The sequence below is a fragment of the Haliaeetus albicilla genome, chromosome 7, assembly GCF_947461875.1.
Source record: "Haliaeetus albicilla chromosome 7, bHalAlb1.1, whole genome shotgun sequence".
NCBI classification, from domain to species: domain Eukaryota; kingdom Metazoa; phylum Chordata; class Aves; order Accipitriformes; family Accipitridae; genus Haliaeetus; species Haliaeetus albicilla.
This window is the reverse complement of record NC_091489.1, coordinates 45,784,155-45,802,665: the sequence shown is the minus strand read 5'-3', so window position 1 is coordinate 45,802,665 and position 18,511 is coordinate 45,784,155. Positions and strand designations below refer to the sequence as shown.

At 47.3% G+C, this 18,511-nt stretch overlaps 1 protein-coding gene across 3 annotated transcripts in view; it reads right to left on the bottom strand.

The window, feature by feature from the left end:
- The window catches only part of ETS1 (ETS proto-oncogene 1, transcription factor), a 78,293-nt gene that overhangs the window by 12,454 nt on the left and 47,328 nt on the right, over window positions 1-18,511 (bottom strand). For 2 of the 3 annotated variants that reach the window (XM_069788211.1, XM_069788213.1), the window contains 5 exons: window positions 12,297-12,416; window positions 11,431-11,631; window positions 7,930-8,007; window positions 6,808-7,056; window positions 3,075-3,335 (listed from right to left, as the gene is read on the bottom strand). In XM_069788211.1, coding sequence (XP_069644312.1) covers window positions 3,075-3,335; window positions 6,808-7,056; window positions 7,930-8,007; window positions 11,431-11,631; window positions 12,297-12,416 — 909 coding nt within the window. Of the gene's footprint in view, window positions 1-3,074; window positions 3,336-6,807; window positions 7,057-7,929; window positions 8,008-11,430; window positions 11,632-12,296; window positions 12,417-12,897; window positions 13,046-18,511 lie in introns of those variants that run through there. The other variant, XM_069788212.1, reaches the window with a different exon arrangement.

Below are 18,511 nucleotides of genomic sequence, written 5' to 3'. Positions count from 1 at the left end.
TAGATGTACTCTGTCTCCGTTTCCTAGATCATGGCAAAAAAAATAAAACCTGGGTTAATGTAACACTCAAGCTGGCCAAGTTCTGAGAGAGCTGGCCCCAAAACCAGAGGTGTCCAGAGCTGGCCCTCCCTGCACCTATGGAAAGTGAAGTTCACCAACTCCTGAGCAATTACATTTCTCCTTCAAAAAAGATAAGAAAATTGCATCAACCTCTATCTGAGCAACCATGGCAACTTGTTAAATTAGGTCAAGATGTGGGGGCAGATAACGCAGCTTTGAAAAGCTGCTTGCGAGCTGGGTGAAGAACACATCAAACGCAAATGGAGCTTCCGCCAAAATGCACCTTCTCACCAAAGCATGCGCCTCCTAGGGCAGATACCATCAGAGATCTGCCGTGGCTGCGATAAAGCACTGTGCCACCTCCCTGCGCCACCAGCAAAACAGGCCCTTGGTGACAAAACCTGAACAATATTGTCAAGTTCTTAAAGTCAACCCAGAGAGCCCTGGAGATGAAGGACACCATCTCCCAGGCTTCACCCTTCCAGTCCTAAAACATACACACCACAGCATGTCTGTTGGGTGCTCCGCTGGCTGGGGACTGGTGTTGGACATGTGCTCGAGGCATGGTCTCAGCAAGAAAAGGAAAGCAGGGGTCCTGGCTGCTTTGGGACCTTGGGCTGGTAATCCCCTGCTCTGCTCGTTTGGAGGCTCCACCTCCTCACCAGAGCTGCAAACAGAGCCCAAACTTTAAGTTCCTCTGCTCTAGCTTGTAGACAGCACTTCCTCCCCTGAGTAAAATAATTGTAATGTAAAGCAAAGCAAAAAAAGAAGGACCTAGAGGTCCAGCACTTCTCAGTGGCCAGCCTAGACTTCTTTTTTTTTTTTGCAGAAATACACTAGTACAAAACAGTTTTGAGAGTGCCCAGTTGTCCTAGTTTGTAATGCAACATGTTCTCACATGCTCTCGCTGTGACCTGCTTTCACAGCAACCTGGCTTGGCTTTGCACCCGTGCTGGGCTCCCTTTGCACATAAAATGTAAGGTGCTGACAGATCAGTAGGCTTTAAAAAGGGACAGAGGACATCTCTGGAGTCACATGCCTGCAAAGGTCATCTGTCCAAAGATTGTTCCCAACGGTAAATGCAGGCTGTGGCGGTTTGAGGACTGAATTACTGCTTAGCAGCCTTCGGAGCAAGCAAGCAGTGCTCCAGCCCAAGGATTTCCAAGTGACTGCTGATTCTGGAAACCTCTGATTTTCCTCTCCTCATTTAAAGTTTCTCAAGCGAAGCAAGGCAAAAAAAAAAATTAATCAGACACTCCCACTTATTGATCACACCAAAATGCCTGGGCCAAGGGATTATCTTCCCAGCTCAAAATGGGGTTTGAAATGAGGCAAAGGAAAATGTTATGCAGCGCAAAGCATTTGGAAATGTGCTCTGGCATTGCATTAACCGAAGTCTCCCCTTCCTGGCGGCATGAGTCCAAGGACACTCTTTGGGGTGCTAATACTCCTTGGCAAAACACAGGGTCCAGCCGCCGACTTTGTCTCCTCGCTTGCAGAGGGAGCTGGGAACACCACCTCTCTACGGGGGCAGCTCTTTTCCATAAGCTACAGCAAATGTGGAGGGAAACATCCAGCTTGGAAAATAAAGCTCCTAGTTTTGCCAGTGCCTCCGTGCCTCAGTTTCCCAGCTGTTAAAAGGCAACCAACACTCCTGCCCAGGCACTGGGTACCCAAAACACTTCCACGGGCCATAGTGAAAGGCATTATCAGGAGAAAATAGGAATAAAAACTGCAAGTTGTGCTCACTGGTCTCTTTTAGGAACATCAACTTCCGTGGCACTGTGGAGGACAATGGCATGGCCCCTCCTACCACTCATGCCTCTCCCCACCACATCCCCCAACCAAAAACCATTCAGGAATAGCAGAGCACACTTTTATTTTGCATTGACTTGATCGAAACAGGCTCATTCAGCAGGCAGGGCTGAGCTTTCTTTCTAACTAAAGCTATAGCAACAAACCACTTCCTTTTTTACACATAGCTCCTAAAATTATCTCTCCACCTCTTCTCCCCTCTGCATCTCTCCCCCCTTACAAAAAACTAGATATCAGCCCTAAGATGAACTGTGCGTGGGAGGAGATTTCAGGCACCTCAGGATCTGCTCTGAATCTTTTGGTGATCTTTATCTGCAAAAACTATTTCCACTGCTTGGCTCCTCCGGGCCACAGCTGCTACCAGCTGGGGCAGGAGAGATCAGTATGTACAAGGGAAAGGGGAACTGGCAGGAGGCTGCCTTGCGAATTTTACTTATAGTACAGGCAAAAGACATGGCACAGAAGGACTGGAAAGGATTATCTCAATTTCAGCTGGAAGCCCCATCCCACCAGGTTTCTCTAAGATGCCAGATTGCTGGAGGGCTGACATATAAAAAGCCGGAGGTTCCGTGGCCTATCACCTTCTCATCTCTCCCAGTGCAGGGAATGGAAAACGTTTGGGTCTGCTTTGGCACCATCCCATCCCTGCCTCGCACCAAGGTAAAGAGCAAACCCAAGTGCTTCTTCCATGCCAAAAGGGGAGAAGATCATTTGACATCACACACAGCAATGCCAGAAATGCAGCTGCTCCTACCCAAGGTGGGAAACCACAAGTAAGTGGCCAGCATGTTGCATAAAAGTGTCACGGGGGGAAAGAGGCACTCTCTACTACCTTGTGTTCTCAGCAATATAAACCAGACACCAGTCCCTACCAGAGGCAACCAAGAGGCATCCAGGCGTAAACAAAAACACAAGGTATCAAATGCCCTGCACTCAGCCATGTCCTGCATCCTCCATGAGGTCCGGAACACCCACGCTTGAAGGACATGCAGCCCTGGGGGGCTGCGTGCTCTCAGGTGTGCCCGCATGCACGTGGCTGACCCCAAAACCACCCCAAAACCCCTCACTCCCAGACCGCTGAACCAGCAACACAGACGTTACATGACCCAGAGACCCTGGAGGCTCTGCCTTCCACCGATGGAGAGGCTCTGCCCAAGACACTCAGCAGAGAGGTGGTTTCCCGAGGAGCGTGACCCTACCTGTGTAGCCAGCAAGGGCAGCAGCAGGAATGACAGGCTTGTCCTTGTTCATATCAGCCCGATCTCGAACATAGTCCTTGAAGGTGCCCTTGGGCTTGTGGTTGGGCAGGGCGGCGGGGTAGTCCTCCGAGTCAAAGCTGTCATAGGAGGGGACACGCTGCAGGCTCTGGAAGGAGGACTGGCTGCTCCAGGACTGCGTCAGGCGGTCGCAGCTATCGTAGCTCTCTATGCTCTCGAAGGAGTCCTGGCCTCCAAGTTTACCTGGTGAGAAGGAAGGGCATGTGAGATGTGCCTGGCCAGCACAGGGATGCTTCTAGCTTGCCACAGCCAGGAGAAGTTATGTTTCGCCTCCTTGCTACATAGGGAGAAAGCAACCAGGCAAATGTTGCTGTCCCACCATGCCTCATCTCCAAACAAACTCCAAAGTACAGCCTGAAACTGGGATACTTGTATTATCTTTGTAATTCAGAGCAGGGCTATCTGAGCCCTGGAGAAGTTCAGGCAGCAAAGCAAGGCAGAGTCAGGGAAAAAACCCAGAGTCTTGACTCTCGACCAAAGACTGATGCCTGGGGCGAACTGGAAATTGTCCTCTGTTTCAAAAAAGCAACAGCAGAGAAATAATCCACTTTAGACAGATATTCAAGGCTCAGTTCAGGTGCCAGGACCTCTTGCTCTTGCTGCTGAAAGATACGGGTCTCCAATAAGTCCCATATTATATCTGCCAGCCCTATATAAATGCTGCTCAGGCATATTCAAGGGTACTGGACACCCAGGTTCTGTACTTTTGATGTTTCCTGCAAAACTATACAGCAGCCTTTTATTGCCATATGTTACAACTAGCTTCCACCCCCAAATCCCCAAACAGCAGCAGATTTGATGGAGGAGGAGAGCAAAAGGCTGAGAGCTCAAACAGCTATTTTTCCAGTTCTGGTAAGGTGAGTACAGCTGGGTTGTATCAAGGCTACTCTCTGGGGTATTTTTAGTAAAGACCAGAACACGAGAGGCCAGATCCTCAGCAGTGCTATGCTGATTTACACCCACTAGAGACAGCGTAAGTATACCCTCTGTACTTAAAACAGAGAGCTAAAAAAGGATCCAAAGAACAAACTGAAATTGCTCTCTCTGATCTCCCATACGCTGCCAATTGCTCAACATCTTTACTGACAAACTAAGAGCGTAACAGGATCATTCAAGTTCACTAATTTCCCAAACTGGGCTAAAAACAGCTGCTGGGATTGTGCAAGAACTCCTGGAGAAATTTCCACTGGCAGAGCTACCCGCAGCTTGGGCCCAGATAGTAAATCACAGGGGAACAGGAACATGGAAGGACGCTGGCACACTCCCCCAGATATTTGTTGTGTTGTAGTTTGAAGAGCGCTTGCTGTGAAAAGACTCGACTACCATGGGCTCTGCCCTGATTGCTGGCCCAGAATCATTTGAAGTTTGGATCCACTGGCTTGATTCTGCTGGTAATATCCATGCTTCAAACTAATTTTATTTTTTTCTTTTAGTTTTTTTGAGAGTTTCACAGAATACACTTCAATCACCTCCTGAACCCTGCAAGGGGAAAATTAACACCACTTTATGCATGTTCATTAATTGGCATAACCACTTCCCTGAGAAGTCCTGCAGCACAAGCTCATTTAGAAAAGGAATTCAAAATCTGACAGATGAACAGCCATGGTGTCGGAGACGTGACTTGGGTCATTTCATTCAAAATTCACCTAAATTTGACCTAAACATGAGCCCTTAGAAAAATCATGCCTTGCACCTACTCAGGAGAAACTTGTTAAGGGTTTGGCAGCTACACTTTCCAACTAGATGCCCTCACTGATAAGGCAAAGTGAAACAACTCCCATGGGACCACAAAATTAACTCCTAAAGCCCACACAAAGAAAGGCAAAAGGCAACTGTCTGGAAAACCTTCATCCTGAATTTCCCACTGATGAAGCGCTTGACTTCACGACAGACTAACGTTTTAATACAGTGGAAGGTAAAGACATATGTAAATATAAATAAACTGGCCTCTGCTTTATATTAAGCCTTCTTTATACCACTCTGGGAGGATTAATGCCATGCAAAGGCCCTTCTACATGGCTGAAATGTAGAGTTAGTGTAAGCACGGCCACAGCCTGTTGCATTTCTTCAATTGCAATCAGTATTTTAAAGTGTTTGCTAACACCAGGGGCCCTTGGTCCCCAATGCTGAGTTAAGGGCTCTTTCTTCCCTCCCCTAGAGCCTTTTTAGGCTTGCCAGTGAGAACAGGCTCAAGGTACAATTGCAAAGGCATGCCTGAGTCATTGCATTTCAATGAGAATTATTATGAAATCACCTATGTTAAAGAAAAGGTCAAGAAAAGGGAAAGACGCTAACGAGAGAGAGCCAGAAAAACAACCCCAGAAAGAGGAGCTTACCTAAAATTGTAACACCACTGCCCTTTTGGCTCACCATATTGTCCAAGCCACCTCTCTCATACTAACGCTCAGCCAGCAGCAGAAGCAGAGGTAATAATACAAATAATAACTTTCCTGTCATTAGCTCTCCGAGCTTGGAAAAAGAATGAGGAACTTAAAATAAGCTCCACTCAGCAATGTGTATGTGATGCAGACCTGCAAAGGGGCTCCGGCTTTCACGGTGAACCAGCACATCTTCAGTTCTCGTTGCTGGATGAATGGGTTTAAATGTTCAACATCAAACCTGGCTCACAGCAACACGTTACTATAATGAATTTTAGGCATGGGGACACCTGGATTCTATTCAGGGTGCAATTGCAGGCAGGTCAGATCTCTTCCCCATGCCTCAGGTTCCCTACCTGGAATCAGGAGATAATGATACCCCTTTGTCAGTTACTTTCAGCTCTATGGATTAAACTTTTGCTTTGAATATATATACTGTGAGCCAGATCCTCAGCCTTGCATTAAGCGATGTAATTACAAAGTAGTTGGGCATCTGGGCCCCATGTGTTCAGAATTTAATAATATTAATTGAAAAGGTATTTGGGCTTAGATCCTCAAAAGTGTTTAGGTATTAAAATCCCATCATCTCAAACCGGAATCATGTAGCTCTAACTCTTTGGAGATGTAGGGTTGTAGCACAAGGATTCAGGGGGTCCTTCAGCTCTGTCACTGACTCAACCCATGACATCTGCATCTCCTAACAAAGCACAGGCGTTGGGTTCATCAGAACAGACTCTCAGTTCAAGCAAGCAGCCATCAAAATCAATGGAAATAATGGATAAAAACTTTGGATCATCAAGTGTAAAACCCTTCAGAGCCTTGGAGAGTAATTCCTGATGAGAACTTGTGAAGAATTTGTGGGGTTTTGCCTGGTGTCCTAGGAAAATGAGATTTATACAACCACACAGCAGCTTTCCTCCATAATAACCTTAAAGGCTATTTCAACTTTGCTCAAGCTTGACATCAAAGTCCGGAGCCAGAAATGCTACATTTTTGCAGATGATGTAAAAACAGGCAGCAGGGTAGAATATAAAGACCTTCATGTTTTCCCTGGAGAGAAAGGCAGGGAGGGCTCAAAGCCAACAGGGATATCCATCTGGGAGTTCAACCCCATAAGATATATGTTGGGAAATGGCTTTGTTACTGGCATTGCACAGCTCCCTGCTGGCCTTGGTGCCCCCAAAGCACTATCTCCTACAGAACCAAAGGCAGCACTTAAGTTGATGTAGGTAGAAGAGCAAGAACCCAAGCAAACCCTGGGAGATACCCAACTTTACCTCGACTGGCACGTCCCATGCACATGTTGTCTGGCGTTACCACTTCTTGCTTGATCGTGAAGTAGTCTGTCTGCAGGGAGTCTGTCTGCACTGGGTCACGCAGGATGACCGAGGGATAGTCGTTCTCGTACTTGAGGGACAGGAGCTCTTCCGAGCTGATGGGATGGAGGGTCTGGTAGGACTCTGTGATGAAGCTGGGCTCGGAGAACTCGGAGGGAGGCACGCACTGTGCGTGCTCGATGCCATAACCTGTCGGCAGAACGGGACCATCAGAAAGCAACCCAAACACAAACAGCTCAAAGAAACTAGAGCATTGCTCACTCCCTCTCCAGTCTCCCACAGCACAGAGAGATTTGAGGTCTGCAGTGCGAGAGGAGACTGCCTTTGGATATAAAATACCTGGCACAATTGGGCACTAATTTTGAGTAAGGTTTCTAAAAGCTGCAGAGAGATGGTGTCTTATAATTGCACCAATTTACAAAAATAAGACATCCTCAACCGTCATCAATGTGCATTACGCCAAACTCCTCTCAAGCAAGCTGCTATGGGAAAAAGCTGGAAAATCATGAAGAGCATAGTCTCAGCAAAGGAGATCTAGGGCAAAGAAGTTCAATTGATGACTGTAATAGATGAGTCACTTCCACAGTCACCTCTCCTCACTGGCCAGAGCCTGGAATTCCAGTTCATTAAATATATCACAGATTTCAAATGCCCTTAAAGAATATCTCCAAACCAATGGCAATGGGAAGCACAGGACTCCAGATTGATGACTTATCGCTTTCCTTGCTAGGCTCCTACCTAGCAATCCAGAATTAAGCCTTCTTCCCCCATTCCCTCCCTTTTTTAATATGTTTTTAAAAATTCCCAATGTTCTGGAGTGTTGAGGTCACTTTTCAGGTCTGCTGAGCTACAGTTCCAAACAAATAGTGCTTGTAAAGTCAGATTATAGCATCTCAAGGCAGTCACCAAAAACACTACAAAAGACAAAATTACACGCTTTGCATGCTCTGCCACGACAGAGCAACAACTGCATGGTGCAGTCCTTGTGATGCAGACAAATCTCTAATAGGTGGCACTTTCATGCCTGGAAGCACCAGAATGATACTGATAATTGAGACTTACTAATGAAGTAGTCTGAAGTATAGCGGGATTCTGGATATGTTGTATTCACTCCATTTGCTGGGTACGGTTTTACCTCTTCTGCAAAGAGGAAAGGAAGGAAATGTCACATGTCCATAGACATATTGTGCTTCGCAAGACTTGCTGTAATACAGAGAGGTCTGAACTTCCTAAAATGCTCCTCTCTGGGTTAAACTGGGACGTTCAAAGGAACAGAAATGATTTAGGAGCTGAAATCCCACTGAAACAAGTGCTTGATGCACTTGGGTTCCTTTGGGAATTCTTGCTGCAGGCATGCCCAAATTTAAACAAAACAAAACCAAACAAAACAGCAACAACTTTCTCAATCAGAGGCTCCAGGTTGTTCTGAAATACTAGTTGCATAATTTCCTTGCTTGCCTTAATTTTTGTCATCTTTCATTCTCTTGAGGATTGCTTATCACACTTACATGTGTGAGCTCGTGAAAAAAACTCCACCACACAAGGACAGTTGTTTTCCTGAAGAAGCCCCTATTTTTAGACCAGCAGTAGGTGTGTGCAAGCGAGTGGGTACTGCATACCAAAACCAGCTCATACAACCCCAAATTAATGCTAATTCCCAGCCTACACAGCACCTTTTACCTTGCACCTGATGCGGGCAGAAGATTCCATGCTCAAAAAAGCTTTGTCGCACTGTCTATCACCCAATTCCTGACAGAGACTCCACCGTGTATATACAGGCAGCACACAAAATTTTAGCCTTTCTATAGGCATAATTCACTGAGAAAGAGCACATATCACACCAGAGCATGGATTCTCTGCTTTCCATTGCTTTTTCCAAGCACTCTGGTACTCCTAGGCTTGGCGCTGAGTTTACTTTCCCATGTAAAAGCCACATTGCTCCTACCCTGACCAGTTTTTCCATTAACACCTTACTCATTCCAGCATGGCATGTGGGCAGAGATACCGGCATGGGAGATTTTATTTTCTTTGCAGAGGGTAACCAAAATAAAAAACACACAGACAACTCCGGGTTATGTTTATTTCTGCTAAGGCTAAAGAGAAGCGAACCGAAGATAACGCATGTTCGCTTGCGAGGAGCCTAATTTTGTCCCTCTCTCCTGGGGATTGCAGGGTGGAAAATATTCTCTAACAAAAGGAGGTTTTGTGCAAACAGAGAGACCTAATGAGAAATGCTCTTTTCCTCTCCCCACGGTGTCTGCCAAGGGGCAGGGTGGGTGACCACAGAGAAAGAGAGAGACCTTCAGCTATGCTTACAGTCAAGTGGAGGGCACTGCTGACTGCTGGTAACTGAAGAGGTTATTTTAGGAAGAAATTTGGAAAAATATGCCTGAAAATATCCAAATCCATGCAGGGAAAAGTCACCCATCTGCTGCCATTTTTAAACCCTGAGCAGCCTGTGGTACATGAGTCACTCTCAGAAAGTGCTCACAAGGGAAGCATGTTAGCTGAAGGGACAGCAAGGTCACAGCCTGTCCCAGCATGACCTGATGCTGGTGGTCGCACCACTACAGGTAAAGCCAAACATCTGGGGCTTAACCACCACTCCCAGCATCAACACCGCCGAGCGATGATGGTGGGTGGCTGCCCGGGAAGACGGAAGAGATGGGGACTGGCCAGCTGGACCCTGCCTCCATGGTTGAGCCAGGGGAAATCTTGATCTCTTCACACTTCACATCCGCAGCTGCCAAGTGGAGACAACCATCTTCTCTTGTGTGGAGAGAGATGTGGCAGGGACAATTTTGCACGTTATGTTTGTACAGCACGAGCACAACAGAACCCAGACTTTGTCAGGGGTTTGGAGATGTACTACCAGTAAAATGAATCCCATGACTTACAGAGAACAGAAATTAGTCCTTGGGGTGAGGCTGGTAATTTCTTGAAGCTCTTCTTAGTTACTCTCCAAATACTTCACAGATATTGCCCTTCTGGGAAATGTGTTAAGAACCCTCCATAGAAGCTAAGGCTCAGATAGCTTATGCAAGAAATGACAAAGTCACCAGTAAAACTGAACACAGAATGGAGATTTCTTGGTTCCCAGGGCTATGCCGACAGTGTTGAGACAAAGAAATTCAGCTTTATTCTTTTTCATCCTTTTGGAAGAAAAGCTGCAACAGGCACAAAGATTTTCAGCTTATTTGTAAAAGTTCCTCTCTGTCTCAGGCCTTTTGCACCCTCGTGACTGCTGCATCCTAACACCCGCATGTGTCAATGCTATAAGGAAACAAGATCCCTACTTTACTGTGAAACTACAGCACCAAGTTCATCTCCATGCCTTGGGGAATCTGCAGGAAGAAGCAAACCCAGCTCTGATGCCTCAGTCAATATCCGCGGTACATCACACCCCTCTCCAGCAGGTTACAGCCCGAACAAATGAAGAAGGGTTGTGGGAAGGCATAGCTACGTTACAAGCAATGGCTTATAGCAAAGAGAAATTGGACTGACCACAATGTTTTGCTTTGTTTGGTTAAGTTGCTTGCTGTTGATATAAGCACTCAATAAAAATTATGCAAAACAAGAAGCACAGAACAGACATAAAGAGCAGAAAAACAGCCTGTCATACACAGACCCTGGGAAGAGCCATGTTTACCTTTTGCAAACCACAGGTAGCAGTAAAATTAGTAATCGGCAATTAACATCCATTTGTCAATGGTTTCCTGGAAGGCATAACTTTGCTCCCCCTCCCCTTCCTGCCACCAGTACAGGCCTGCTGACAAGCACGCAGGGTCAGTATGACAGCACAAGGGATATTCCAGGAAAGCAAATAACTCTGCACAAAAAGGAGCTAGAGAAAGAACCCAGATTTGCTGCTGCTCCTGCTCGTGGCTCAGTTAAAGGTGTTAAGCTCTTCATCTGCTCTTTCGAAACTATCCCAGGTTAAGTGTTGCTTGAGCATCCAGACACTATGAAAATGGACATCCAAAATCAATGTGTATGTCCCCAATCAATGAAAATTAATGCCTATGAATGCTGTCATGCAGGGACTGGCAGAAATGGCTTCTCCTGTGGGCAACACAGCCACTCAACAGAATGCCATTACACCTTTTGGGACACGAAACAAAGAAAAGCAGCCTCCAATTACAACTGGGAAATTAGGGTGGGATTTTGGTGGTATTGTTGTACCCAGTTCTACCAGAGGAAGTAGTAAAATTCACAACAGGAGCTGAACGAGCTGAGGAAGAATGCTTTGGAAAATCCCACCATCGTTTCCAGGCAGGCAAAGCGTCCCTGCCCACTGTGCATTCCTGCCAAGCGGCCAGTGCAAACACCCTTCCTCTTTTCCAGCAGTGCCAGGATTTGCATTGCCCACTACTGGTTGGGATGCCCATTTGAAATCCCACCGGAAAGCTGGGCTTTGACAGCTCCTTTTATTGGGATTAAAGCCCAAGGTGAACACCTCATTGCTGAGCCAGACTGTGAGCCAAGGTCTTTGGAAAGGCCCAAAACCAGGCTAGGTTAGCCAGGATGGCATCAGCCAGTCACCCTGGAGCCTCCAGGACTCACCTTTCTGCAAGATCTCCAGATGTTCCCAAAGGATATCTCCCACAAAGTCAGGCGCTAGCTCCAGGAAGCACTCCTTGCCCAGGGCGCAGAGGGCAGCTCCGTTCATGCAGAACTTCTGGAAATCCACTCCCTTCAGGCTAAATTCGTTCACCGCCCACATCACCCAGTCCCGCACGTGTGTCTCCGTCCACTGCTGGGGATCTGCAGCAAGGGGTTGTAGAAGAGATCCATTAATGAGCAACTACAAGCCATTTCCCCAGGAAAACAAGACAGAAACTGTGCTACAGCTGCACTGCACTTGCACAGCCTCATCCCATAGAGATTGGCAGTCCACTGGCATAAGGGTAAAACATGGTGGAGGAACACCATACCTACAGTTTGGATCAGCCCTACTGCAGACATATTTCATGCAAGGAATGAGCTTTGGATTTGTTTGGGACTTTTAAAAATTCCACCAGTTCTCTGACCCCTTCTACCACCCATTTCTCCATTTTGCTTGGTTTCTCCCTGTCACCAGCCTCTGGTAAAGGGTTCCTGCTGTTTCTCCATATAGTGGAGATGACTAGCAAACAGAAGTCCTGGAGCTGCCTCCAAAGGAGCAGGTCGCCAAAGTTGCAAGAGCAGTCATCCAGCAGAAGTTAGCAGGACAGACAGGCACAATCTGTCAGACAGGTGTAGTCTGCAAGTGGTACTGAAAGGTTTTGCCTATATGTCCAGATTTTTTCCAGCTGAAGCTGCCAAGAAACAAGGCAATACCACATGAAGAGAATCAACAAAAGAGATGGCAGATGTGGAGACGGGCAGCCTGGCAGGAGGACACAATCTCTGTGGCTACCATGGTTGCTCATTGGGAAACCATGTCTTACCTTTGGGGATTCCCAGCCGCTGTTGCTCTTTTGCGAAGCCACTGAAGGTGGCTTTCAATGCCTGAGACATCATTTCTTTGCTGCTAGGAGTTAATAAAGGCACATCCGCACATTCCATATCTGAAAGAAGCAGGAGAGAAAAATGGCCATAAGGACATGGAACTGGGAAAGACGACAGGAGTCGTGCTGGCTGTTGAATTGTCCGAGAAACAGAGAAATCTTTTTTTCTTCTGAAATTTTCACACCCAGACCCTCTAGCCCTACACCTAAACCCTGCAAGTCCATGAGCAGGCTTCTGAAATACAAGAAGAATAATCTTGTGCTTCTAACAAGCCTCTACTTAAAGGGTATAAACAAGCCATGTCTGGTAAGCTAGGTTACAGGGTGCACATGGTCTCCCTACAAGCCAACCATGAATGTGCTACTGGAAATTCGACGGTGATATCAAAGACCTTTCCAGACTTCTAGCCTGCTGGGCTTCATCACCCCAGTTGGTGTCTGGAGCCTGGGAGATAGCTGAGCAGCTCCAGACGCCGATGAAAGTAGAGAGTCCCACACCAGGGTGAGCAAGAAAGCAAGGAGAAAAGCATCTCTGAATTACCGCTCCACCTCTGGGCATCCTGATCCAACAAAAAGCAAAAGGAAAAAATTAATTTTAAAGAATCACGGGCAATCCTGGAAAAAGTAAGCTGACAGCAGGCTGAGGCAGGATGAAGAACCAGCAGAAAACCCATTTGAGGAGGAAGGGAAAACAAAGAGCTGGAAAATCCCACATTAGCACGGAGTTACATCATGCGCAGCCAGTCCGTAGCACGGAGCGACGCGATTCGGGGTGAGTCACTGAACAATGCTCAGCCACCCCCATGGGAGAGCGCGGGGCCAAGCCAAGAGCCGGGCCTTGCAGTAAGCCCTGATGAGAAGCAAAGCTCTTCCTGTCTTTCTTTTTTTTTTTCTTCTTCTAATTTATTTGGAAGCAGGCGGATATTTGTAGCCAAAGAGTTTCATAAACAAAAGCAACCATTTAAAAAAAACCCTCCTCGATCTGAATAAAGGTTTGGCTCTTTTTCATATATTTTAAGCATTCCTGAAAAACATCTTTCATAGAGAAGGAAAGCCTCATCCAACCACCATCTCAAACAACTGAACTTTATCGGTCTCATATGTAAATCTTCCACCTGAGGCTGGTTGAGCACTGTAGCCTATTGGAAATTTTTCAATGAAAACTGTTCTCAGTGCAAAAATGACATCACGCGCAAGCTCTTTTGTTGTTTTCATGAATGTCTGGATGTAGACATCAAAAATCAAAGAATTCTCTGTTTTGTGGAAACCCCAGCCACCTTGGCTTACCATCGCTCTAAGTTAATTTAAGCTCTGATTTAATAAGCCATTATACCTGCAAAATACTGGCAAGTGCTTGTTTCAAGCAGCATTGAGCGCATCCCTAACGCAATGGTGAGTCAGGGTGGGAGACAGCACTGCAGCCGCCGAGCATGGGCAGCCCAGTGCAACAAAGCTGCTTTCCAGTCTGACCCAGTCTGGGCTTCCTGCTCCACTCAGGTACCTCCACAGCCAAACTCACAGGCATCATTTAAAGTCCAAACAACACAATGTTGGGGTTTTTTTGCAAGTGGGAATCCAGGAGTTGGGTCAATAAGCATCCACATGCAGCTCTGTAGCACAAGGTAAGGGTGAGCACGCTGCAAAGCATCCCTAAATCATCAGCTGGATGCGCCAAATGCAATTCCACCGCCAAGCCAGAGCAGCTTTTCTGTCTCCATCTTTGCACATTCCACCTACCGTTCCCAACTAAAAGACATGCAAAATGTCACCCCCTCTATTTGCAGCTCCCTCTAACGTTAGTCACCAAGGCACTCCAGTAATGATTTGCTCAGGTAGGACTAGCAAAATTCCTGAACTGAGCCTCTCGGGACTCAATTCCTCCCCCTAACCCCACCACATAAATCAAATCACTGTGTGCCGGCCACAGTGGAAGTATCAGGACCTTCAAAAGCAAATAATACATTCAAAGGCTATTTGGCAAATTACACTTCATTATTTACTGGATTTGGCTGGAGAGGGCACGGAAAAATGAGCAGCCACCCTCGCTATCTCTGTTCTCCATCTGCTGCGTTGAGATAACACTGGGAGAAAGTGGTTCAGTGCCCCTTTCCCTTCATCCTCATGTTACATTTTAATGCTTTGCTTTCTGTGCTCTGTGGTTACAGGGACCACCCAGGAATCCGCTCCCCTCCGCTGGCTGGTTAAACGGCAGTTCACTGCTCCCGGGTGCTATGGGAAGATGAGTCAGAGTTAGGCTAAGAAAACATTTCTAACCCCAATTTTTACACTGAATCACTCGTGAAAACCTGTGTGGAGATGACTTCCTTAGGCAAGACACGAAGAGCAACAGGGCAAGGTGAGGTGTGTGCAAAATTGTATTTTTATCTCTGCAATACAAGTGAGTACCTATCACCGTTCGCCCGTTTTCTCCTGCAGGATTCATGGGGTTGGGTTTGCACATACCCAGAGAATCAATTTTTCAGTAGCAGAGGATAAGGTTTCGGTTTAGTAAGGTGAACACTGAGCTCTGCACAAACAACACGTCAAAACAGGGAAGACTTAAAAGTGATTCCCAGGGAGAGGTCATCAGAGAAGCAAACAGCCTATTTTCAAATTTAAAAAAAAAAAAAATTAAAAAGCAAAGTGTCAGAAGAGGTTTTCTATTTAAACACCAAAATAAACCAAAAAGTGCATTTCAAGGCTTCTCCTTCAAAATACCTTGTACTGGGCAGATTTAGGATTGAAACATCATGTACTTTTTTCCTGTTAGATTGTAGCTACTAGTTAAAAGTTCTTCAGAAGACAAAACAGCCAAAAAGCCCCAAGCCTGCAAACGCTTGCAGAAGCCTTATTTTAGTCAGCAGTGTCCCACATCCATACAACAGCTCACACGTGTAAAACTAAATGTGCTTGTAAAGCTCTGCATATCTGTTTGTGGACAAGTCTTAGCCGTGTGATCTGAAAGAGACGGGGGGGACAGACAGTTTTTAATCAAAAATCTGCCTCTGTGGGTTCTGAGATACTGAATTTACTTAAGTATCATTTTCTTTGTTAATCCCTGCATGTCCAGTGAGCACGATGGGCTTTACCTGGCCAGCCTGATGCAACTTTGCTGGGTGCAGGGGAGTTACTTCCCAGGGAGGAGAACCAAGCCCTGGTGATGTCCTCCAGCACCCGCAGACAAGTCCTTCACCTTCAGTTTGGGATACCTAAAGGTCAGAGCCAAGTAGAATTTCAGTAACAAAAGCAACTCAGGCTTAGCTCCCCCGGTTTCGGCTTTCACTGCCATCTGAAACCTGTTTCCAAGATTTTAATCAAATCTTGCACAAATAAAATGTCTCCTTTTGTGTACCTCCTGCTGTCCACAAAGTACACACACGCATGCATGCATGCACACACACGGGCTCTGAAGAAATGTATGGGAAGGAGCATTAGCCAGCACCAAACCAGCTGTTACACCTAAGCTCAGTTTAGAAATTTCGGGGTTTTAATCTGAAAAGCAAGCACAGCAGCGGGGGCCAGGCGACCACTGCGTTGCATCCCAGACTCGGTTTGCTGTATCATTTTTATGACGCCCATTAAAGCCTCATCGACACGGCTGCCACGTGCAGTTTGCTGCCTAGATGCCATGTCCTCCACTTGCTGCCACTGCACTGACAGGGAACTGCATTTGATTTTCCTCCTGGGAGACCAGGCAGGGTGTGTTATGGTTTGATTTTTAAACACTAACAGGAGTTGCAGTCGCTCTGGAAAATTATGTCACCAGCATCTCCAGCATCTGTAGAGCAGAGATAAGTAATTTGCCCTGCGCGGTGGGAAGGCAGAGAGGGACATCTATTCATCTGGCTGCAGCTTTCCAAAGCAAGGAGGGATCTGGGGGCCCGGTTTGAGACCCCGGAGGCTTCTCAAAACCAGACCTCTATTTTTCCTCCAGCCCCTGACATCCCTGGGGACAGGACTTAAGAAAGACAAGAGGATGATAACAACCCCGATACTGCTGAGAGCCAGTGTGGCATCCCTATATGGGTTTCATGCTAAGGGGGATCTGCCCAAAACCCACCACCCCACTTTTGCTAGGTGTTGCAACAACAGGCGTGGAGCCTGAGAGAAAACCAGCAAGCAAACGGACAAAGAGGCCAAGATCACCGAGTTCATCTCCTAGCCAAATTCCCACTCTGCTCTCACCAGGCTCCGCATGTATAAACTATTTCTATGTATCTGATCTTTTTAAAGGACTACGATTTACAAACTTTAGGGATTTTGACCTTAAAACGCAAGCAACTCTGCTGCACGCCAAAGCATTAGCATCTGATTGCATAAGCAAAATAAATGGCAGTAAAGGAAAAAAAGATGCTCTTAGCAGGAGGATGGGAGCAAAGTCATTTTTCACCCGAGTTTCCACTCAGGGTCAATGCCTCTTTAAAGCTCCCCTCGGCCACTCACTTTTTTTCCCATCAAAAGCTCCAGTGTGTCCTTGTCTGGTCCCTGCTATTTTACCCAGTAGCCTGCGTGTAAATGGATGTACGGCAGGTCAGAGTGGAGCCAGCTGACCCAGCGGCCTCCTCCTGCCCTTGCTCTGATGGATGGACACCAAGGTCAGGAACCCAAGGCGCTGTTGTCTCAGGTAAAAGCCCGCTCACTGTCCAGCCTCCTTGTCCTCCCCTTCCCAGGCCTGAGACTAACCCCGCAGTTTGCTGATACCGTGAGGATTTCGGGCCCTTTGGTGGCTTGAAAGAGGCATGGGGACAAGTTTGGGAGAAGATGTGTGTTGGTTTCAAACCAGACCATTTGCAGAGAGTCCAGAAAAAACAACTCTCAAAGACTGTGCATCCAAGGACTGCAAGAATTTGTGCCGGTCTCCCTCAAAAGACCTCAGTCCTTGAGACCTGAGCTAGCTGAGATCCTCCTCTGAGCCCCCATGCATGACACCCCGCCTCGAGGTGTCCACGGTGCAGGCCATCCCCCTACCCTGGATGTCTGTGATGGAGCAGGAGGAGTTTCTCAGAGGCAACATGGGTTTGCTCTACCTTCTTCCCACACGCCCACGGTGAGCCCATGACCACCAAGCCCCAAGACTCCCCATCTCCAGCCCACACCAAGCCCAATGCTACCCCAGCTCATCCCCCCCTGCCGTGCCGAGCCCCCTCCATCCCAGCCTTCACGAGGACCAAAACTAGGGCAGAGTTAGTGATGGGGGAAGCTGAAACACAGAAAATTTCCCAACGTCCCCCAGCTGGCAGGGTTCAGCAGCCGAGAAACCTTTCTGAGCATAAGAGGAGGCTGGGGAGAGGGGGGCCAGGAGCCGAGACCCTTCCCACGCTCCCCGACAAAGCAGCCCGGGCACCATGGAGGCATCATCTCCCCATCTCAGGTTTCCACCACCACCACCAGCCACCTCCACTCCCCCCGGGGCAGCTTTGCCTTTCCCAGGTGCCCCCAGCTCTGGAGCGGGGACGCCCAGGCTAATAACCCCAGCTGAGCCCCCTGTTATTTAGGCAGGATTAGGCAAAAATTTGTTTGCACTTTTGAACTGTTTTCACAAGCGTTGCCTCTCACTCCCACGCAGGAAGCAGGAGAGGAGCCGGCCTGTTCCAGTTAGGGCTCCTTGGACCGAAAGGGCAGCGAAATTCAGCAGGGGGAAAGGGAGAGTGGGACAGAAAGCCAGAAAAGAGGGAACAGAGGGAAATCTGGGAAGCAAGGATGGATGGGGAGAAGGGGTGAGCACAGGGAGAGGCCTTTGCTGGGGATGCAGGGATGAGATGGGAGGAGAGAGGCAGAGGACCAGGCAATAGAGAGGGGAGATTTGGTTCTCGCCAGAGACCAGCCCTGCTTCCCTCTGCAAGGAATGGCACAAAAGGCACAGACATTTGCTATTTTAATTTAAAATAAATATATTACTTTTAAAAAAAAAAGAAAAAGAAAAAGAAGTCGGGGGTTTTTTTCTCCTTCAAGCAGTGAAAAATAAATACTCTAAGATGAAAGCTGGGCTTCAAGAGAAAAACAAGAGAGGAAACCGAAAGCCCACACTGCTTAGCGCTGCAGAAAGCACAACAAAGCCCGCTTTCTTCCGGCATTCAGCAGCTTTCTTATGGAGATGTGGTGTGTCATGGGGGCGAGCTCTTCCCCTAAATAAAGGGCCTGAAAACTGTCTTCCC